Raw genomic sequence first — 21,568 nt, 5'->3', positions numbered from 1 at the left:
AGAGTGGTACAATAACTGGTTCTTGCCACTTTCATATAATGAAATATATAATGCTTCTGCACACTGAGATTCTGATATTTGTTTTTGCAGATTTCTCACACTGGGGGGTTATTTTTTATACATGAGGTTCATTCAAGTGCTTTAACAACCATGGAATCTGTTCTTGCAGATTCCAAGCTTAGAGAAGCTGCCAATCGTGTTCTGAAACATCTTCAGTTAGTAGTTTCTGTTCATGTTGTTCGTTCAGGAACTTACCGGAGCCATAACCATGCTTCAACGCTAGCTCTTTGTATTCTTGCTTCCTCTTTGACTTCTTTGTGAAGGAGAATGCTCCAGCTATCTTCTTCTGTGGGGCAAAGCAGAGAACAGAGTGAATGAGGAGTAAAACTGGAACCAACCTGCAACTTGGGGTTGGATTATGCTATGGGGAGAGCAAATAGAGTACCTTGTAAGTTCTATGCTCGACTTCTTCATTCGAATCGAAAGGAAAGTCAACTCCGTTCACCAATACGCAGGCTTCGTCTAGTTTCATTTCATCTGCTTGTTGAATTTCGTCTGTTACATGTTCAAGGACAGTAGCCTCATGCTCAATTTCATCAAGACTCCATGAACCTGATCTTCCTGTGTGTAAAATACGGTTACAACCATGTTTATCAGATACACTCAAATAAAACTAAATCATCATTGCAGAGTTTGTGTAAACAAAATAAGATTACTTGAAATATATTATTTCAGATTTTCTATGAATGATGTCAGTCTTCTAGTATTTTACCAATAACTATCCTTGATCGTAAATGAATCTACTACACCACATAAATGAATCTACAACCACGGATGTTGGAACTACTCGAGAAGAAATGTGCATCAAGTTGCCAATTCACCAAATAGTTGAATTATGAGATCCCACGTCAGCTACAGAGGGGCACGAAAATTCCTAAGGGTGTAAAAACTTCGCATCAGTTGGAGAGGGGAACAAAGTATCCCTTGAAGGGTATGAAAACACAAAACATTGCTTATAAGCATGTAAAAACTTCACAGCAGTTGGAGAGGAGTATCCCTTGTAAGGATATGAAAACTTTTCCCTAACAGACGCGTTTTAAACCGTGAGGCTGATTGCAATACATAATGGGCAAAGCGGACATCTATTAGTGGTGGGTTTAGACTTTTACAAATGGTTTTAGAGCTAGACATTGGGCAGTGTTCCAGCGAGGACTCTGGTCCCCCAAGGGGGTAGATTATGAGATCTCACATCAGTGGGAGGAAAACAAAACATTTTTCCGTAAGGGTATGACATAATAAACCAAAAGATATATTTACCATCTAACTCCGCTGAAGAATCACCATACGATAGAGGTCTTGTCTCCATTTTATCGTCCCCAATGGATTTCGATGATGATACGTTGTCCGACTCAATTCCAGTCTCATTCGAACTCTGCACTAACGAATCACACCTTGCGTCCTCGACCGACAACATGGTTCCCGTATTACCTGCTAGCTCGCTCAAAGCTTCACATTGTCTATTCGAGATTACACAGCATGATGATACCTCATTTGCAGATTTCTTCTCAAGGATTGTTGTAGTAGTCTCAGTTAGAGACTCGCACCCTTTTGTTAGGTCAAGCTTATGACGTATATTATCATCATCCTTTTTTCTGGAATACCCATCAATTTGGGCACTGCTAGCAGAATATGGAGAGGACGCCAATAAGGGACTATTGGCATGGTTGTCTCGAAGAGGCAGCTTATGGACAATATATCTTTTGGTGTCGGTAGTGACTTTTAAGTTCGTAGTAGACTTTTCTTCATCAGCTTTAGAACGCTCTATCTTCATACCCCTCACGGGTTTCCTAACTATAACAACATTTTCATATTTTTCAAGAGCTGAACTACAAACTGCCACTTTCTTCTCATCATTCAATTCAGCTGGGGGAAGTAAATCTTGCACGACATCAGAATAGAACCTTTTGACACTTGCCCCAACTACTTCCACTTGATTCTCAACATATTTAACAGTGTCCTGTCTCAAGATCAGGTCAAAAGAGAGACCAAGTCAACAGGAGTGTGACATTTTCAGACACAAAACAAATTAAAGTCAAACATTCAGCAGAATCTGACTGTAGTGTGAGAGTAGAAAGCTGAATATCAAACTTTCAAAAAGCATACCTGACATATAATGTCTTCTACCTCGAGGCACATAGTTTCGAATTTTTGGTACAAACGCCCGACCCAAGCAATGCCTTTTGCATCCATTTCGAATTTTGATTCGACGACTCAGAAACCACGACAGCTTTTGAGAGATGAGATGATTGTGCCAGCTCCTTAATCGCCAAACCCAGGCAATAGGATGATATTGTACTCTTCTGCAAGATGAATCATACAATTTAGATGGTCACTATGCCACCCACAAGATATTTCTTTTCTGATAGATGATCATGCAAGAAAAGTGTAACCGCCCAAGCTCACCGCTAGCTGATATTGTCCTCTTTGGACTTTCCCTTTCGGGCTTTCCCTCAAGGTTTTTAAAACGGATCTACTAGGGAGAGGTTTCCACACCCTTATAAGGAATGCTTCGTTTCCCTCTCCAACCGATGTGGGATCTCACAATCCACCCCCTTGGGGGCCAACGTTCATGCTGGCACACTACCCGATGCTTGGCTCTGATACCATTTGTAATAACTCAAGCCCACCGCTAGCAGATATTTCCTTCTTGGGTTATTCCTCGAGGTTTTAAAAGTTCTAATCTCCGTGGGATCTCACAAAAAGAAAGATCATATCAGATCAAATAATGTAAGCCAACAAGTTGCTAAACTAGCTAACTAACATTGTAGTAGGTCTGACAGCCAGGATCACAAGAAGAACAAAAATCCATAAAAACAACTGAATGTCATCATAAGCAAGGAATTTGGTTGTGTGTTTTCAGAAGCCTTGAGGTTAGGGGAAAGGTTTCAACCAAGGCAAGTAATGTGCAATTAGAAATGATCATTCAATACCAATACAAGTGCTATTGCCATATTGACATGAAAGATTACATATCTGATAAGAGAAACCCTCCAACTCTGATAAGAAATGCATACACTATTGTCACATCCTAGTACAATTCTCTTCTCCAAGATAGATTCCTCAATATACCAATGCCAGCTACACATAAGGGCGTGTCCCGAAAGCGAAACTGCGACATCCCACATCAGTTGAGGAGGAGAACAAAACACCCTTTACAAGGGTATGGGTCTGGGCCATTACAAATGGTATCAGAGCCAGACACCAGGCGGTATGCCAGCGAGGAAGCTGTTCCCCGAAGGGGGTAGACACGAGGCAGTGTGCCAGTAAGGACGTTGGGCCCCAAAGGGGGTGAATTTGGTGGGGCTCCCACATCGATTGGAGAAAGGAACGAGTGCCAACGAGGATGCTGAGCCTTGAAGGGGGTGGATTGTGACATCCCACATCGGTTGGGGAGGAGAACGAAACACCCTTTACAAGGGTGTGGAAACCTTTACTTAGCAGACCCGTTTTAAAAACTTTAAGGGAAAGCCCGAAAGGGAAAACCCAAAGAGGACAATATCTGCTAGCAGTGGGGCTGAGCCGTTACAGATACATTTAGTTTCGGTAAACATTTTCGACATTCGAGAGTCTGAAGGAGTCAGGAAACACATTGCTATGGGAAATGGATTGGAAGGAGGAAGAACCAGCCCCAAAATTTTCATTAGTTCCTCAAGGCATATAAACAGAACACCAGCAGAAGTTTTGCCTCAACCAGAGCATCAAATTCAAATCACCAAAATCTTGAAAATAATCAGTAATTGTACAGAAAACTCACTCTCAACTCTCATCCTCATTAGTTTACAAATTCAAGCCATAAATTATTTTGGTTCTTCAAATTTATCAGCGCCTAAAATCGCCAATCCACTAAACAAAAATGATAAAAACGAAGTTCCATAAGAAAATTTCGAGAAATTTCCAGGAAAATTCACACTAATCATTAAAAACCCATCTCAAAAACTACATTTCTATCAGCAAAGAGGACTGCAATTCAATAACACAACATCAAGATAACTAAAAACAGATGATCAAGGAAACTCAATCAAACAAAATTCAGATGATCAAGGAAAAACAAAAGAGTTCATAAACAATAGAAAGACAAAAACAAGACGATGAAGAGAGCAAAACCTTTAGGCGATCCTCGAAACTTCAGAACTTTGTAATTGCAGAATAGGGACAAAACCCCGATACCTAGAAGCCTAAAGCTTAAGAAGAGGATTAAACCTTGCAGGAAGATCACAATTTCGGCTTTCGGAGGCGCAAAAGTAAGAATGCCGGGACGGAAAAGCAAAGAGGAGAGAGAGAGAAGAGAGAGAAGAGAGAGAAACGTGGAAGCGTAGGTGGGTGAAATTGCTATAGCCTTAATATTTTCCACGTGTCAATACAAGAGGAAATGAAAAATTCTATTATCCTCTAGAACTTTGGCTTAATTACCTACTTATCAAATATAATCTCATTCTAGATTACATTACTTTTAAACAAAACTACTTCCTTAATCTTTCTTTATCAAAACATAAAACAAAACAAATCCTTAAATTATGAGCATAGCTATGCTCGGGTCGAGAAGACGAGAAAAAACAGAGAATTATGAGCATAGCTATGCTCTGGTCGAGATGACGAGATAAAATAGACAAATCGACATTTCTGTCATACAACAAAAAATTTGAGAACAAAATATCACTAATGTATACCTAATTTTGGCGATTTGTAACTTTTTAAAAAAATATAACCCGAGAAGGTCGGAGGTTCAAATTCTCGTGAACCAAAATACTTTCATCTATCTCGCATCGAAATGAAGTAGAAACAGTAATGCATAATTGAAATGAAACACAGCAAGATAAAGCTTGAAAGAAATAAATTTCCATGATATTCCATATTCCCTTTTGTCTCTTTACTTGAGCTTCATCATCGTTATATCATAGGACTGCTGAATTTTGGGATCACTTTTTATTGGCAACTCTTCAAGCTAATTTCACAAACTAGGTTTAACAACAGTACATAAGATCTCTTGTGAAAACTAAGCAGTTTGTACCACGCAATCTATTGAAAACCGAAGATCGATTAGGGAATTCGAGAATGTACAAGTTCCATGTCACAGTCCATGTCATCACCCAGCTGTCTGAAAATCTCCAAAGTCATCATCAGGTAAATCCACTGTGCTTTGACCTTCAGCAGCATTGGAGTCTTCCTTGTGCTTAGAAGTTTCTTCAAGATTGATGTTTGGCGGAAAATTTGTAGGAGACTCCTGAGCTGGAACAGGTGAAAGTGGTGCTGGTGGAGGTGGGGGTGGTTTGATACAAAAAATGGACTCTTTTTTTGTGTTGCCCTCTTCTTCTTCTGATGAGGAGGAGACTTTCAGATCAAGCTCAGAAGATTTCTTGATGCTGCTAAAGCTTTTCTGTTGGTCACAAAAAATGTGTAAAGTAAAGATGAGATGAGATCTATTATAAGGGAGCAATGAACAAGTTGATGCAGAAATCAATGAAATGAAATGAAAATCAGCTTACTTTGCTTTTTAACTGTAGTACAATAGTCTCCCCTTCTTTCAAACTATAATCAACTAAGGATGTTTTCTGGAACTGTTGTTCCATCTCTTCTGCACTCTTCTTTTTATTGAGATACCTTTTTCAAAAAAAAAAATATAGAAAGCGCATTCTTCCCAAGAAAATTCTATTTTTTGGATGAACAAGTACATGCAAATAGAATATTTGTAGAGTAGAAGGACATTTACTTCATATGATCATGCAAAGCTGCTTGGAAGTCATATGCCTCAGTTCTTTCTCGAAACCCTAACCCAATAAAGGCATGCCGACGGCGACCATCTACATAGTATTCATTCATAATTATTAACTGTTCGACTCAAATTGTTTCTATTCTACAGCCTCTAAGTGTCAGTTGGTCGCATGTTTCACAAATAAATATCACATCATAATGAGATATATTAGAAGTCAATTCAGGGTGTAGAAAGGTAGGCGAGAGCCCCCAAAGCTCACCGATATTTTCTTCTATGCGAAGAACAAAATATCTGCAATAATAGAACATCACATCAGACATTTTCAAATGAAGTGTTAAAACAAGGTAAAGATGTTAAAATATATTCATCTGAGCTGAACTTCTAACTTAGACACTGACTGTTAACTACTTGGACTAAGAAGATCAACCAAACTTACAATTTAGACACAAAAGTTTAGGCCAACAAAGAATACTGGTAAGATTAGAGTTAGAGTTCAATTAAAAATGAAATCAACCTGCTGCTATCAATTACAGGTTCAACTGGATGCGGTTCTCCATCTCTCAAGAACGCCCGAGCATATAATTCACCTATTATAATGATAAACAGCTAATTAGCCAGCAACACACCATATATGCCTCATCTGCAATAATATACTTCACCTACCATTTAAACACCACAGATCCACAATACTTCTTTTGTAGCAACTAAGAGATAATCTCACCTGTGCTCTTATCTTCAAGTCTAATAATGCATTCTTCTCCCTTGCTAAGGACTTTCAGTTTTCCCTCCCAGGCCCATTTATTCACATCCCATTCATCAGCCCTTAAGGTAATCAAAGCACATGTGGAAAACTAAGTTGGCAGAGTATATATAGTTGATTTCAAAACTAAGTCGTAAATGGCAAGCATAGATAGTGAATTTTTACAACAATAAACATCTAATATAGTGTTTACTCATTAACCATCATACAAGGATACATTATCTGTTCTTCACAGCTAGGAATAAATCTATACAGACAAATACTTATTTTTTAGTCATTAAATATTACAGGCAAGATCATAATGACTGAGAGTGAGAATAGTTTAGTGATTCTTGGGTGCTGATAGCTCTTAAAGTGTGGTCCTTTGTGTTCCCATTATTCAATGTCTGTTGGTTGCTAACAGGCCCTACAAAACATAATATTGAACAGCTACTGCGTGGGCAGAGCTTTGAAGAAAAGGCCAAGACTTTGTGGGCCAATTCGATAAAAGATCTTACATGAGAATATTGAAAGGAACATCAGACTCTTCAAAGATATGCATGTCTTGGGGGGAGATTTTAGATCTATTCAAGCTAAATCTCAGGCATCTAGCTGATATGTACTATCAAATTCTTTCTTGTAGTTACTTTTCGTAATACTAAACTAAATTGGAATTATAAGTAAACAATGAAATCATCAATTTGATCTAGGGGACATAATATCAGCCGACAATAAAGTTTCTGTACGATATCAAGATCAAATTACAATTCACAGTTATATCCATTATCCATCAAAGTTACAGTTAAAACCTGTAGGAAGCTGCACTTTTTCTTGGGGGTATCTGCAAAAAGATCATAAAAATGAGATTAAGAACAAGATGAAGAAAAATCAATTGAATTGAAGAGATAAAATATCCAGAAAAGGCTAATATTATCATACACAGGAAAATATCTTGTAGTTTTACTACACGGCAGTGAAGAACCAGCAGATACAGAACACTAATTTTCTATCGTTATTCATATAAACATAATCCCACTATGAGGGAAAATGTGGATAGATATCAAATAGTGACAACCTACATCTCCATTACTAATATATTTCAATTGCATGATTTTACAGAAGTAGGCATAGTACGTAAGCACAAGAAGAACCCTTCACAAAGGGAACCTATTGATAAGACAAATGCACAAAATAGGCCAAACACGATATCAGCGATTTCGAAGAGGATATAATCAACTATGGTGCTAACAACTACTTCACATTCGAGTAATCGCAAAAGAAGGCCACAAGAAAGCTTAGATTTCTGCATCAGAACTAAAAACTTAGATTTCTGTGAGATAGGCCGGGCTAATTTACTCACCAAATAGACATAACATTCAGAAACTTGAAAGAGAACAAGCTCAATTGCGTCATTTTCTTCATGATCCTCCTTGAGTTCTTGATCTTTCGCCGTCTTCTGCTGCTCTTCCATGGAGAAAAAATAACGCGATTCGAGAGATCGTGAGATCAAAATCGAGATCAGAGAAACACGATAAGGAATTCCTTGATACTAAATTCGGGATTGATAAAATCGAAATGAATGAAGAAATTTCATATGAGCTGAGTGGATTGGATGTGGAAAATGGTTGCCTGGAGAAACAACTCGCTTTCAGTTCGCTTCCCTGCTTCAATGAAGGTTGAAGAATCGGACACGGACGAAGCAACCCATAGTCCTGTGCGTTCGGTACCACTTGCAGCCTTATTGTTCAACAACATAGACCGTTCGATTACACGAGATCGGGTTAGTCAAACCATCCTATGGCATGGATTGGGATTAGAAAGTCGGATAAATGGACGGCCCTGATTGAAGAGGAATTTCTTTTAGAATATAAAAATATTCGAATATTTTAATTGTCACAAGAAATGGTTGTTGGTTGGAACACCAAACTAAAAGGACTTGGAATGGTTTGGAAGATACTCAATCTATATAATTTGGATAAATATTATAAATATTTAATCCAAACAAAAATATATAAGATTATAATAAAAAATTAATTAATTAATATTTTCCGTGTAATATCATAGGTTGACCTAGTGATCGTAATCGCCTCCGGAATGAGTTTAATTCATGATGGTCACCTTTCTAGGTTTTAATGTCTCTCGTGTTTCGATATCAACCAAGTATAGTATAGTTAGGTAAATGCCTAGTAAAACCACCGAACGCTTCGCCTTTTCTTATCCTTTTCCTTTTCACGTGGAACTATTTGTTCTAACCGCTACCACACGTAAGATTCTGTCCCTGGTTATCCTGTTTTGTTGAATCTGTTGTTCTTATGTCTAGCGATAAGATTCAAACCGCCCACATTCAATGGTTCACGTGCCACCACAATAGCATGACATCAAAAAAGTGATCGGAACCTATCTCTGATAGTCTGAGTAGGCACAACGTAACGTCAAAAGCAGGTCTTTTCTTATTGCTCCACTGACCTTTTCTAGGCCGTTAAAGTGGAATGATTGTTATTATAACATGTCTTTGAGTCCTGGGTTCGTGATTCTCAAAACTATCTCAAAAACCTGACTAATCTCATTATATGATAATTCAACGGGCTAAGACATTATATGATCGCCTAAAAGGCTAGAGATTTGAATTTTCACCCGACTAGTCTCATTTAAGAACACAACGACTATTTAATGGTTACAAACTTTATAAAGTACGTAAAGTCACTTCATCTGCTATTCAAAGCTATCTCAAAAACCTCAAGTTCAACATCAGACAGTATTCGATTATCGCCATAGATTTGGAAGTTCTTGAGACATATACGATCAAATGACCCGAACCGAACCGAACAAAACCGAAGATAAGCAAAAAGATGACAAGGACAAGAAAAGGGCAGAAGATAAAAGAGAATAATGGAAAGAATGGTATGAACAAGGTAGTGAACTATTTCACTGTAAAGTCTGCACAATCCTATCATTATGCACCTCAACTTTGTCCCACCATCACATTATTATCTGCCAATCCTTCATACCTAGTACACAAATAAATTTATCGACAAGTTTCGGGCGCTCCTCGATGCATTTTCAAACACGAAAGATCAGAATATTCAGTATATTCATACATTTGTTTGTCACTATGATCCCATTTCCAATCCTCGAAAGGAAAGAGTTTAACAGCACAAACTTATCGCTAGCAGATATTGTCCGCTTTAACCCTACGTATCGTCATCAGCCTCACAGCTTTAAAACGTGTCTGTTAGGGAGAGATTTTCATACCTTTATAAAGAAGGCTTCGTTTCCCTCTCTAATCAATATGGGATCTCGCAATCCACCCACTTGAGGGGCCTAGCGTCCTCGCTGGCACACTATTTGATGTCTGGTTCTGATACCACTTATAACAGTCCACGCCTACCACTAGTAGATATTGTCTGTTTTGGCCAGTTACGTATCGTCATCAACCTCAGAGTTTTAAAACACGTTTGCTAGGAAGAGGTTTCCACACCCTTATAAGGAATGCTTCGTTCCCCTCTCCAACTAATGGGGGTCAACGTCCTCGCTGACACACCTCCTAGTGTCTAGCTTTGATACCATTCATAACAGCCCAAGCCCATCGTTAACAGATATGGTCCGCTTTGGCCTTACATATCACCATCAGCCTCACGGTTTTAAAACACGTATGTAAGGGAGAGATTTTCACACCCTTATAAGGAAGGCTTCATTTTCCTCTCCAATCAACGTGGGATCTCATCTCGAGAAGCTAAAGAAGAAAGGAAACATAAATCGTTAAAACAAAATGTTGATCATTGTTACTATCAGTTCTTTACATTATATCACAGAGAAAAAAAGATACAATTTGAATTCAGAAGATACAGATTTGTAGCATAATCTATGAAGTCACTCCTAGCATATCAGTGTTTATGATATGTTCTTGTACTATTCTAGCACAAAGATTATGGATATCATTTCATCTCTAGTTCACTTATTCTCCACATGACTATTTCTTGAGTTTTATAAACACATAAAGCAATCAAAAGCTCACCAGAAATCACCAATGGACGACGAACTCGATGAATTGAACATGGTAATTCGCCGTCTCTTATTCGGAAACGTCATGAATGAGAACTCCTGTGGATCAGAGAACTTGTTTAGAACAGATTTGATGGCTTGGTGTACCGACGTTTCGAGGAACCGTCGTAATTCAGTAGTTTCGATGTCGCCTCCTTTGCAGCTAGTTAACACGAACACGTTCTTCATCCTTCCATTTAAGGTAGCAATCTCTGCCCTCTTTATGATCAGGTCAAGAGCATGTAGTGCTTGTCTTAAATCAGGCAGGAGGCCAGGCTTGTAATCACAACATAGCGAGGCTCTGATTGAATATGGTACTCCTTCTAATCCATCCTCCTGTTGTTCAACTGTTATTTCGTCTATTTCTTTTGGTATGATATGAACATCACTTACTTCTGCAGCAGCTCGTTTTAGAACTTTCAAATGGCTAATAACTTCAGCAAGAAGTGTAGCTTTGTCCATCTGGTGATTGAAACATGAAGTTAATGAAACAAAGCTTATAGTTCATAAAGATTCAATGGATATAGATCATGTTAGCCAATACCCAAACAAGTTGGTGCGATGAATGAATGAACAAAAGTCGAAATGGATGTTTTGGTTAGGAATCACGAATCTCCACAATGGTATGATATTGTCTACTTTGAGCATAAACTCTCGTGGCTTTGCTTTGATATTGTCCTCTTAATTAGCCCATAGAGTTTCCCTTGAGGTCTCCTTCTCTGGAGCTCTTGAACAGTCTCCCCTTAATCGAGGCTCGACTCCTTCTCTAGAGCTCTCGATCAAAGTATACACCATTTGTTCGACATTCATCCCCTCAAACAAAGTACACCATAGAGTCTCCCTTGAGGCCTCCTTCTTTGGAGCTCTTAAACAACCTCCTCTTAATCGAGACTCGACTCCTTCTCTAGAGCCCTCAAACAAAGTACACCCTTTATTCGACACTTGAGTCACTTTTGACTATACTTTCGAGACAACTTCTTTATTTGACACTTCTATTGACATGGCTTTGATAGCATGTTAGGAATCAGGAATCTCTACAATGGTATGATATTGCCACTTTGAGCCTAAACTCTCACGGCTTTGCTTTGGGCTTCTCCAAAAGACCTCGTACCAAGAAACCAATGATCTTCCTCTTAATTAGCTCATGTCAGACTGGACTACGACTACTACTCTCAATGATCCTCAACAGTTTTCCCAAATTAGAATGAATTTCACCATTTAGAGCAAACCCCAGACAGAAATGACCCAACAAGCATCCAAATCAGGACATTCAAGACATTAAAGACATCCTTACCTTAAACAGTGTCTGGGACAAACCTCTTTAGCTACATATGTTCCAAATTCAAGATGAACACAAAACAGAAACAGAGATGAATCACAATGGAAAGTAAATAAAAATGGGTATAAAACAAAGAACCCCACCTTCTTGCCACCGGGGACAAGACTTCTAAGACTCCCAAGATGGGCATTGATTCTGGCTCTACGCCTCCTCTCAGCGTCGCTGTGATTCTTCAGGGCGGCGGCGCTTCTCTCAGCCGAAACCCCTTTAGTGTCAAGGTTGAATGGAGCCTCCACGAGCTCGCCTCTATCGGAATCGAGCACCAATGAAGAAGTTGAGGCGGACCCATTTCTGATAGCGGCACAAAACCCATCGTAGGAGTGAATCCGCGAGAAGTGTCCCATGAGGGGGAAATGGTGTGAAGATGGGTGGAGTTAGAGAAGAAGAGGATGAAAGGGGTGTTTGAAGACAATGTGGGGCGTGTTGGCTGGAGAATTGGGTGGCGAACAGAGAGGGAGGGACGTTGAAGGGGGCGTTAATGGCGGGTGAGTCAGCGTGCAATAGGGAAGAAGGGTAGTGGGTGGAGTGGCAAAGAAAGGAAGGGAAGCAAAAAAGTCTTGATCGAGGTCACACTACCAGGTGTGATTTAACACCGGAATCCATTAATAATGTCTGCAACTAAATCATGAGATCGCCTCAACTTTCAACCATAAATTATTTACCCATACCACAAATTATTTCAACCAATTTTTACCATCGACCAAATTCGATTATTGACGCTTCATAAATTATTTATAAATATTTTAATATTATTTTAAAAAATTCATGAATATTTATTTAAACGATATATATATATATATATATATTTATATATATTCTTTTTGTTTTTTTGAAACGACAATAATAAAGATAAAAAAATATTAATTTGATTTATTTAAAACCAATTTAAAACTTACATATACTAAATTATAATTCAAACAAGATAATTAAGTAGAAGTTGTATTTTGGATAATTTAAAGTTAAGAGTAAAGACAAAAGGTTAGGGAAAAGTGGTGAATTTATAATAAATAAATAAAATAAAATTATCATAAAGATTTTGGAGTCCAATATTTCAAATTGGTGGCGTGGCTTAATCAAACACCGTTAATTTAATTACTCAAAGCTTAGCGAGTCGCCCAATAAAGTAATGACTTTATTATTTTATTTTTTAATATCGCTCTCCACTTTTGAGAAAAAAAGATTAGCTACCAAATATTCCCACTCCATTAGTTTTTTTTTCTTTAAAAAAAAAAAAAAAATCACTTTTTTGATCGGTGCATTTTAACTCAACTCAATTGTTTTTGTGAGATCTCACGAGAGTGATCGAAATGTTCATTCTAAAAAGTATGAAAACCTCTCCCTAGTAGAGGTGTTCTAAAACCATGAAGACTGATGACGATACGTCACGGACCGAAGTGTACAATTTTTTTTAATGATAGGCTTGGGTTATTACAAAATGGTATCAGGTGGTGTGATAACAAGGACACTGGGCCCTCAAGAGAGGTAGATTATGCATGTCGAGTCGTTGGCCCCTTAGAGGGGTGGATAATGAGATCTCACATTGAGATACTGGGCCCTCAAGAAGGGTGGAGGATTATGCATGTTGAGAGGGTAACCCCCTTAAAGAAGGTGGATTATGAGATCTCATGTCAGACGTTGGGTCCTTGATAAGATAAGGAATCACTACAAGAAGAGTAAGATTCGGATTACCTTGTTGATCGAATATCTCAAGACAAGAACATTATTTGAGATTCGAATCACTCCACAAGCAAGATTGATCATATCTAGCTTGAATGATTCTTGTTGATCAAATATCTCAAGACAAGAACACTTGATTGAGATTTGAATCACTCCACAAGTAGGATTGATCATGTCGAACTTGAATAATTCTACATGCAACCTAAACTACATAGAATTACAAAGAAACTTAGTCATTGGCTAAAGAAGAGCACAAATGCTTTTTTTACTACATTTTTCCAGTCTACCTACATATAAACATACATGACTTTATATAGTCTCAAAATGATTACGAGAGACATTGTGATCTAAAGTAAATAAAAAGTCCCAAAATACATTAATGAAATACAATAACTCTAAATTACTCTAAATTGTAATCCACCTAAAATTTATAATATGAAATTTTATTTTCTTCCATATAGCATAAATTGAAATATCTCGACAATATGTTGGGAGCCATAGTAGACCGAGACTAAAATAAAAAAAATAGGGAGAAATAAAAAAGTTATGAAATTAGGGTTTAGAAGTTTTGGATAGCATGCTAAGGTTTCGATCCAATTTCTTCATCCCACACTGATGCTTCCAGCACTGACACTGACCTTTCTTCTTCAAACCCACCATTTCCCCGCCGTCCTTCCCAACCTCCGCTTCATTTCTGCTTATCGCCGAAACCGACCGCACAAGCCCCGCCGTATTATGCCCCTCGCTCTCCGCCATATCGCCGCCATTCTTCTTTTCCTTACTCTTCCACAACCGTCTCATTCTTTCCCTAACCTCACAAACCAATTCCTCATGCCGCCCCTCACAAAACCCACACCGGAGAAACCGCTTTCCGCCGGAAGTACGGATGACCATAACTTGTTCGAACCCAAAGGCAAGTCGCAACGCCTCGTTCAGAGAATCCGGTTTCTGTGGAATCATCCATTCCTTAAACTCTTCCCTCAATCCATCCATGAAAATCGCTTTCAAAAACCCATCGGAAAGTTCGTTTCCCGGCGGCCATTTCTTCAAGATCAACTGCAGCCTCAGAAAATACGAACGAACATTCTCCTCCGGCCGTTGACTGATCGTCATAAGCTCCGATCGCAACTGCTCAGCCAATTCGATTTTGTTATACGCGTCCAAGAACGAAGACTTCAGTTCTTCCCAAGAAATTGGAGGGTACGGTTCAATGTTCAAGTCGTACCAAAGCAGAGCCTCACCCTGTAACGTTACCGGAAAGATTCTCATCATAATCTCGACGGAGGCCGCGTTGTTCGCACGGCAAACTTTGGCGAATCTGCTTAAATGCGTAGCCGGACATTCATCGGAGCCGCCGTGGAAAACAGGCAACGGTGCGATATTAATGTATGGTAATACTGTTGCGGCGGCGTTTGTACTCTGTAAATTCGTTGGACTGTTCGTGGCGGATTCTTCATTGATTTCTAGGGATTTTGATTTGTGGCCGCTGGTTTGGAAGTTATTAGATTCAGAAGCGTCGTAGTCGTCTTCGTTTGATGCGTTGAGAGATTGAGATGGGGAAGCATCATAATCGGTGGCGTAGTTACGCCGCCGCAACGGCGGCGGTGAACGCCTGAGTTTTCGCGCCATCCAGAAATGGAATTAAGGAAAGAAATGAGAAGAAGACGACGGCTCCGTTCAGAATTTGATCGGTGAAGCAATACGAAGGAGACGAAACTTGTCTGGTCGAGGAAATCGGCAATCGGCGCTTGCTACCAGGCATGAACGGACGTTCGTGTCTGTTGGCCTCTATGGGCTTCTGTTTTGTTGGGCCCAAGTCGACATGTCGACATTTAGCTATAACATGTATTATAGAATATGAGTAGAAGACAATTTGTCCTCTGGAGGTTAGAATTCATGCCGTCTCCAACTTCACTGCTAGTAGATATTATCCCCTTTAGATTTTTCTCTTTCAGACTTCAAGACACGTTTGCTAGTTCACATCTTTATAAAAAAATGTTTCGTTCTCCTCTCCAACTGATGTTGGATCTCGAAATTCACCCCTCTTCGGGACACTGGCACTCGTTCCCCTCCCCAATTGATGTGGGACCTCCCACTGGATTGTGAGATCCCACATCTGTTAGGGAGGGGAACGAAACATTTTTTTATAAGGGTGTGGAAACATCTCTCTATCATACGGATTTTAGGGAAACCTCGAAAGGAAAAACTCAATGAGGACAATATCTACTAACGATCGGTTTAGGCTATTACAGTGGCATACTCGTATGTCTCTGTGTAACTCCTTGACATCAACACCAATCAAGATGATACCGATGGTCTTTTGTCATACTATGTTCAACTCCCAACTTCCATGTCATACTCGTATCTACTATCGAAAAAGGGGAAGCTTAAAGAGGATAATATTTACTAGCGATGAGTGTGGGCTGTTATAGTGGCATACTCATAGCTCTTTGTGTAACTCCTTGACATCAATACCTAATCAAGATGATCACGATGGTCTTCTGTCATGCTGTGCTCCATTCCCAACTTGCATGTCATCCACGACCTTAGGGTGAATCCCGCACATACCACTTAATGAGCTTATTAAAGCGATCATCCTCAAGGTCATCTTCAGTATCCCATGTGATTGCATCCACAACATAATGCTCATCAAATTTGATCCCTTCCCTTTGACCTTCCTCGGTAGGATGTGATGCACAAGTAGAATATTGAAAATCAAGTCTACGTTAACTAGCCGCCCCAACATCACAAGTCGAGTGGCTGTAAGCCTCTTCTAGGTCACTTTGTTCGAATTCCTAACACGTGATAGACTTGTAATAACTTGTTTTTAGAGAATCGATCGACTTTATTGATCTTGAGCGCAGGTGTTCANAAAATCTAGCATACTTTTTCTTTGATTATGGCTACCATTCCCACAAAAAATCGCAGATATTTTCCCCCATTTTTTCGATTTTTCATTTTTTATTTTTATTTTTAAAATTATTTCGATAAGCCAAAGCGGAGTGAAGCAAATTCTGAAGCTCCATCTTCAATCCAATCCTCATCTCTAATTCCAATGGCTATACTAAACTACATCTCAGCTACCTCCACTCCCATCTCCCAGGATTCTTCAATTCCACCTCCATTACCAGACCCAAGGCAAACCAAGGTCATTCTCCCCAAAAAGAAGCCGGAAAAATGGTCCACCGGGGTTGCTCCCGGCGACTACGGCGGCCCCCCTACCACAACCAAGCTCCGTAAGTACTGGGGTGGTGAAAAAGACGACCCCTTAACCTCCGATGATTATATCTGGAACAGAGAATTCATGGGTCGGATGAAAAAATTAATGAAGGACCAACCTGATGATTCATCTGTTCGGGTCAATAAAGCTAAGGTTTCATTTAGTTTTCCTGTTTCTGTTCTATATTAACTTATCAATACCATTATTGTTCTTGTTCTCCTTTAGAGATTGTTGGGTTTCTAAGAAAATTTACATTTCTGTAACATTTATGCGTGTTCCTGCTTAATTCATCATGGATTATCATCAATGTTCATGCAAGTGTTGAACTAAGTGTTACCCATTAGCAATATGAAGTATTCTGCTTCAATTCTTCCTGTTTGAGAATCAAATTCTTGCTAGATTGTTCGGTTATCTTGGAAATTATACAGAATGTTGTTTATGGTTCCATCTGTGATATGTTAGTCTATGATAATGTGATGGCTGATGAAATGATCTTATTGTATTAGGATGAGCCTTCTGGATTTCTTAGCTTGAATAGAGTCATGACCCTTGATAGGTTGGTTCTCACTTCTTACTTGTATGTTAACTGCGATCACGTTTTTCTCTTTAATCATGTTTCGACTTTTGGATTATGCGATTACAGTTTGGAAGTCGATTTGAGCAAAGAACTAATGGCTCCTCCGATGCCTGTGAAGGAAAACGTTGTCGAGGAAAAGATTCAGGTATGATGCTTTGACAATTAAGTATCCCCTCCAACTCCAAGTATACTTTGTGAGATCTCACATCGGTTGGAGAGGGGAATGAAACATTCCTTACAAGGGTGTGAAAATCTCTCCCTAGTGGACGAGTTCTAAAATCGTGAGGCTAACGGTGATACGTAATAGGCCAAAGCGGACAATGTCTACTAGCGGTGGGTTTGGGTTGTTACAAATCGTATCAAAGCCAGACACCAGGCGGTGTGCCAGCGAGGATGCTGGCCCCTAAGGGGGGTGGATTGTGAGATCCCACATCGGTTGGAGAGGGAAAAAACATTCCTTATAAGGGTGTGGAAACCTCTTCCTAGCAGTCGCGTTTTAAAATTGTGAGTCTGACGGCGATATGTAACAGGGCAATGTGGATAATGTCTACTAGTGGTGGGCTTGGGCTGTTATAAATGGTATTAGAGCCAAACACCAGGCGGTGTGTTAGTGAGGACGCTAGCCCTTAAGGGGGTGAATTGTGAGATCCCACATCGGTTGGAGAGGGGAATGAAACATTCCTTATAAGGGTGTGGAAACCTCTCCCTCGTAGACGCGTTGTAAAACCACGAGGCTGAGGACGATACGTAATGGGCCAAAGTGGACAATATCTACTAGCGGTGGACTTAGATTGTTACATACTTAGTCTCATAATATCTTTAGTTTGTTACTCTCCCTTTTACTAAAATTGCAATGAAACGAGGGATCAGGTCGATAACCGCAAGTCACCCAGATGGAGATTGGCACCAACAAGGCGTGAGCAAGAGAAGTGGGATAGGGCATATAAGGCAGCTACTGGAGGCAGTGTAAGCCTTTTGACCCTCATGGCTTATGGTTAAAGTCTCATCTCAAAACCACCCTTTCATATAGTGCTTCCAAATTGAAATAGTGTTCGTTTTATGGTTTGATTTGAATTTCTTTGGAGCTTTAGGAGACTATTGAACACTTCTAATATTTAGAATGACATATTTCTGCAAGAGATTACCCTGTTTCAAAGATCATTGTAATGCTGAATTGTAGGACGTGATGTTTCGAGAATTGAGAAGGCCTCAAGGGGATCCCGAAGTATTGGCCGCCTTATCGAGGGAACAGTACTTTAAGGTTCTTTGTTGCAAAATGGCTCTGTGGTATTTCTATTAATAGTAACACTCCTATGTCTCATACATTGATTGTCGTTTGGTTCCTTGTTGTTCTCTTTTGTCTTCTCAGTTAAAGGAGAAGCTGCAAACCTTAACCCTGGCAATAGGAGGTGTTGGTTTGGTCTCAGCTTATGTTTCTTATTCCCCGCAAGTTGCTGCTAGGTTCGTTTGATGTTAATTACCTCATATTTTTAATATCAATGCAGCTTACTGATATTGTGAGATCCCACATTGGTTGGGGAGGAGAATGAAACATTCTTTATAAGGGTGTGGAAACCTATTCCTGGTAGACGTGTTTTAAAAACTTTGTCCAAAGAGGACAATATCTACTAGTAGTGGCTTGGGCTGTTACAAATGGTATCAGAGCTAGACATAGGGCGATGTACCAACGAGGATGTTGGGCCCTGGAGGGGGTGGATTGGGGGGTCCCACATCGATTGGAGAGGAGAACGAAGCATTCTTTATAAGGGTGTGGAAACCTCTCCCTAGCAGACACGTTTCAAAAATCTTGAGGGGAAGTCCAAAAAGGAAAAGCCTAAAGAGGACAATATCCGCTAGCGGTGGGCTTGGGCTTGGGCTGATACAGATATTTAACCAACGCAAGGAAGAGCGATGGGTGCACTAATCAAGTTCAATAGTCATATTTACAAAGGAAGGAATTATCAGAAGTTCCACTTTTCTTAAGAACTGAGACCCATTTACTAAGATTGGTTTGGAGGAGAAGAAAAAATAAATAGCATTTATAATGAAATCAATGGGGATGAAACTAAGACTCCGTAATACGTTCGTTCGTATTCGTACATTATTCGACATTTCTTTCCCAATTTCAGCTTTGGTGCTGGGCTAATTGGTTCTCTCGTGTACGTACGAATGCTCGGGAGTAGCGTAGATTCTCTGGCAGATGGAGCAAGAGGACTTGTCAAGTACGTATTACTCGGACTTTTTTTGTTACATTTGAGCGTTGATATATAAGCAATGATGAACTACTGTGTTGTTCGTTCTTATGTTTCGTTGCAGGGGAGCCGTTGCACAACCACGGTTACTAGTTCCAGTTATACTAGTGATGGTATATAACCGTTGGAACGGGTAAGTACGCTCCCTACCTTGAATTCTGCCATCACCAAACCTTATTTTCACACCCCTTACTCGAACATTCATTTCATTTCTCGTCATCTAGCGTTATTTTGAAACCGAAAAAGCTTTTAGCAAATGAAAACATACATCATTTACTGGCTGTGCTCATATTCTGGACTGACTGAATTCAACAAGGTATTTTAGCCTGCCCCTTTTTGTTCTGTAGTATTCTTGTTGAAGATTATGGAGTTATGCAATTACAGTTGATACCAATGCTAGTTGGGTTCTTCACATACAAGGTAGCTACCTTTGTTCAAGCTTTAGAGGAGGCGCTTAAGGTCACTAAGAACGAACCGCAAGCCTAGGATATACTGGTATATTTTCCCGTGGTATACATATATATATTTGTAAGGTATTCTTTGACCATATTGATCATTGTTCTTGTTGCCCAAACACCTACTTTTCTCTTAGTTAGCTCAGCTGATAGAAAGACAAAGGTAGCAAAGACATGAATGTTTGGTGATGAGGCAACAGCTGAAAGTACCAACTTATGTCATTTTCTGATCAACCTGTGTGGTTTTGAGCTGTCACAATGCCTGCCTAACTTGACATATTATGTTCCAACAACAACACTGAAATGGGCTAAGGGTAAAACTGAAAGAGAGGAAGAAAAAGGGAAAAAGTGAGTGAGCTACGGTGGCTGTGGCCCTAGTTCTTGAATGAAATGGCATAATAAGATTCCAATTTTGATCTTAATGATCAAAACAGACAAATAGTATGGTTTTGGTTCAATCAAACCGGTTCGATATGTTAGGAATCACGACTTTCTACAATGGTATGATATTGTTCAGTTTGAGCATAAGCTATCGTGACTTTGCTTTTTGGTTTCCTCGAAAGACCTCGTACCAAAGGAGATGTATTCCTTATAAACTCATGATCAACCCCTTAACTAGCCGATGTGGGACTCCTCTCCAACAATCATCAACAATCCTCCCCTCGAATAAAGTATACCATAGAACCTCCCTTGAGGTCTAATCGAGGTTCGACTCCTTCTTTGGAGCCCTTGAACAAAGTAGGCTCATGGTTTCTTTGTTCTACATTTGAGGATTTTATTGACATAGCTAAGTTAAAGATATGCCTATGATACCATGTTAGGAATCACGACTCTCCACAATAGTATGATATTGTCTACTTTGAGCATAAGCTCTCATCGTGGCTTTGCTTTTGGTTTCCCCAAAAGACCTCGTACCAATGGAGATATATTCCTTACTTATTTATCCAATGTGGGACTCCTCTCCCAATAAGCCTCAATACAATATCCATTAGAAAACGTTTACCTATCAGTATAGCAGAAAACTCGAGGAAAAGGAAGGAAAAACTCGAGGATAGAAAGTAAAATGAATGTGGGTATGGTCCAAGGTTACCCCTCACTTTCAAGAAAAGGGAGGGAGGGGGAAAAAGAAAAGAAAAGAGAAAAAGATTTGTGGGGTAGGGTGCCCTACAGCAACTTAGCAGCTTGGTGCCAAAGAGAAGCAGAAAATATTCTCAAAGGGCACTAAAACCAATCCAGATTTGAATGATTCTATGAACCCAAAAAGAATGGCACTCAGCGAAGGAAAAGGACAGCAACAAGGTTGGCTTAGCAGCAGCTCTCCATTAGTCGGTACAAAATGCCAAAACTTGGTTACCCTCCAACTTTAGGACAAACCTTACCCTTCATTACCCTAATTAGAGGACCTGTCCTATTCCATCTTTCTATACTCATTCTTGAACCAATTCATAAGCAAAAAGGAAAACTCTATATCACCTTCTAGCTAGCGAGATATGAGCTT

General features: G+C 39.5%; 4 protein-coding genes across 6 annotated transcripts; 1 reads left to right on the top strand and 3 right to left on the bottom strand.

Moving 5' to 3' along the window:
- Nucleotides 1-4: 4 nt before the first annotated feature.
- Nucleotides 5-4,372, bottom strand: LOC111795846. 2 transcript variants are annotated; one of them, XM_023678452.1, is made up of 5 exons: nt 4,165-4,372; nt 2,164-2,360; nt 1,318-2,017; nt 446-621; nt 5-343 (listed from the first exon to the last, which is right to left on the bottom strand). In XM_023678452.1, exons 2-5 carry the CDS (start codon nt 2,248-2,250, stop codon nt 179-181), a joined length of 1,128 nt encoding a protein of 375 aa, XP_023534220.1. In that variant the 5' UTR covers nt 2,251-2,360; nt 4,165-4,372; the 3' UTR covers nt 5-178. The 2 variants fall into 2 exon arrangements, with proteins under 2 accessions (XP_023534220.1, XP_023534219.1); XM_023678451.1 differs by having other exon boundaries at nt 5-346; nt 4,165-4,370.
- Nucleotides 4,373-4,880: 508 nt separating this feature from the next.
- LOC111795843 (uncharacterized protein At1g03900) lies at nt 4,881-8,191 on the bottom strand. The gene is made up of 8 exons (XM_023678448.1): nt 7,870-8,191; nt 7,319-7,350; nt 6,492-6,592; nt 6,285-6,357; nt 6,030-6,061; nt 5,768-5,858; nt 5,544-5,658; nt 4,881-5,434 (listed from the first exon to the last, which is right to left on the bottom strand). The coding sequence occupies exons 1-8, from the start codon at nt 7,978-7,980 to the stop codon at nt 5,144-5,146; spliced, it is 846 nt and encodes a 281-aa protein (XP_023534216.1). The 5' UTR covers nt 7,981-8,191; the 3' UTR covers nt 4,881-5,143.
- A 2,011-nt stretch (nt 8,192-10,202) lies between these two features.
- Nucleotides 10,203-12,530, bottom strand: LOC111795842 (transcription factor bHLH30-like). The gene is made up of 3 exons (XM_023678447.1): nt 11,973-12,530; nt 10,525-11,012; nt 10,203-10,242 (listed from the first exon to the last, which is right to left on the bottom strand). The coding sequence occupies exons 1-3, from the start codon at nt 12,231-12,233 to the stop codon at nt 10,230-10,232; spliced, it is 762 nt and encodes a 253-aa protein (XP_023534215.1). The 5' UTR covers nt 12,234-12,530; the 3' UTR covers nt 10,203-10,229.
- Nucleotides 12,531-16,505: 3,975 nt separating this feature from the next.
- Nucleotides 16,506-20,396, top strand: LOC111796080. 2 transcript variants are annotated; one of them, XM_023678767.1, is made up of 10 exons: nt 16,506-16,939; nt 17,293-17,342; nt 17,430-17,508; nt 18,234-18,329; nt 18,544-18,624; nt 18,733-18,824; nt 19,493-19,585; nt 19,680-19,748; nt 19,963-20,110; nt 20,208-20,396. In XM_023678767.1, exons 1-9 carry the CDS (start codon nt 16,622-16,624, stop codon nt 20,099-20,101), a joined length of 1,017 nt encoding a protein of 338 aa, XP_023534535.1. In that variant the 5' UTR covers nt 16,506-16,621; the 3' UTR covers nt 20,102-20,110; nt 20,208-20,396. The 2 variants fall into 2 exon arrangements, with proteins under 2 accessions (XP_023534535.1, XP_023534534.1); XM_023678766.1 differs by having other exon boundaries at nt 19,963-20,345.
- The last annotated feature ends 1,172 nt before the right edge of the window (nt 20,397-21,568 follow it).

Source organism: Cucurbita pepo, chromosome LG05, assembly GCF_002806865.2.
Source record: "Cucurbita pepo subsp. pepo cultivar mu-cu-16 chromosome LG05, ASM280686v2, whole genome shotgun sequence".
NCBI lineage: Eukaryota > Viridiplantae > Streptophyta > Magnoliopsida > Cucurbitales > Cucurbitaceae > Cucurbita > Cucurbita pepo.
This window is presented reverse-complemented; position numbering and strand designations above follow the sequence as displayed.

Coding starts and splice junctions, on each gene's coding strand:
- LOC111795842 (XM_023678447.1), bottom strand. CDS start 12,233: ATGGGACACTTCTCGCGGATTCACTCCTACGATGGGTTTTGTGCCGCT. Junction 11,013..11,972: donor TTGTCCCCGGTGGCAAGAAG/GTGGGGTTCTTT, acceptor TTCAATCACCAG/ATGGACAAAGCTACACTTCT.
- LOC111796080 (XM_023678767.1), top strand. CDS start 16,622: ATGGCTATACTAAACTACATCTCAGCTACCTCCACTCCCATCTCCCAG. Junction 18,625..18,732: donor CGAGGGAACAGTACTTTAAG/GTTCTTTGTTGC, acceptor TTGTCTTCTCAG/TTAAAGGAGAAGCTGCAAAC. Junction 19,749..19,962: donor GTATATAACCGTTGGAACGG/GTAAGTACGCTC, acceptor TTTGTTCTGTAG/TATTCTTGTTGAAGATTATG.
- LOC111795846 (XM_023678451.1), bottom strand. CDS start 2,250: ATGGATGCAAAAGGCATTGCTTGGGTCGGGCGTTTGTACCAAAAATTC. Junction 2,018..2,163: donor TAGAAGACATTATATGTCAG/GTATGCTTTTTG, acceptor ATCTTGAGACAG/GACACTGTTAAATATGTTGA. Junction 622..1,317: donor TTCTTCAGCGGAGTTAGATG/GTAAATATATCT, acceptor TTTTACACACAG/GAAGATCAGGTTCATGGAGT.
- LOC111795843 (XM_023678448.1), bottom strand. CDS start 7,980: ATGGAAGAGCAGCAGAAGACGGCGAAAGATCAAGAACTCAAGGAGGAT. Junction 5,859..6,029: donor TCGCATAGAAGAAAATATCG/GTGAGCTTTGGG, acceptor AATACTATGTAG/ATGGTCGCCGTCGGCATGCC. Junction 5,435..5,543: donor TACTACAGTTAAAAAGCAAA/GTAAGCTGATTT, acceptor TGTGACCAACAG/AAAAGCTTTAGCAGCATCAA.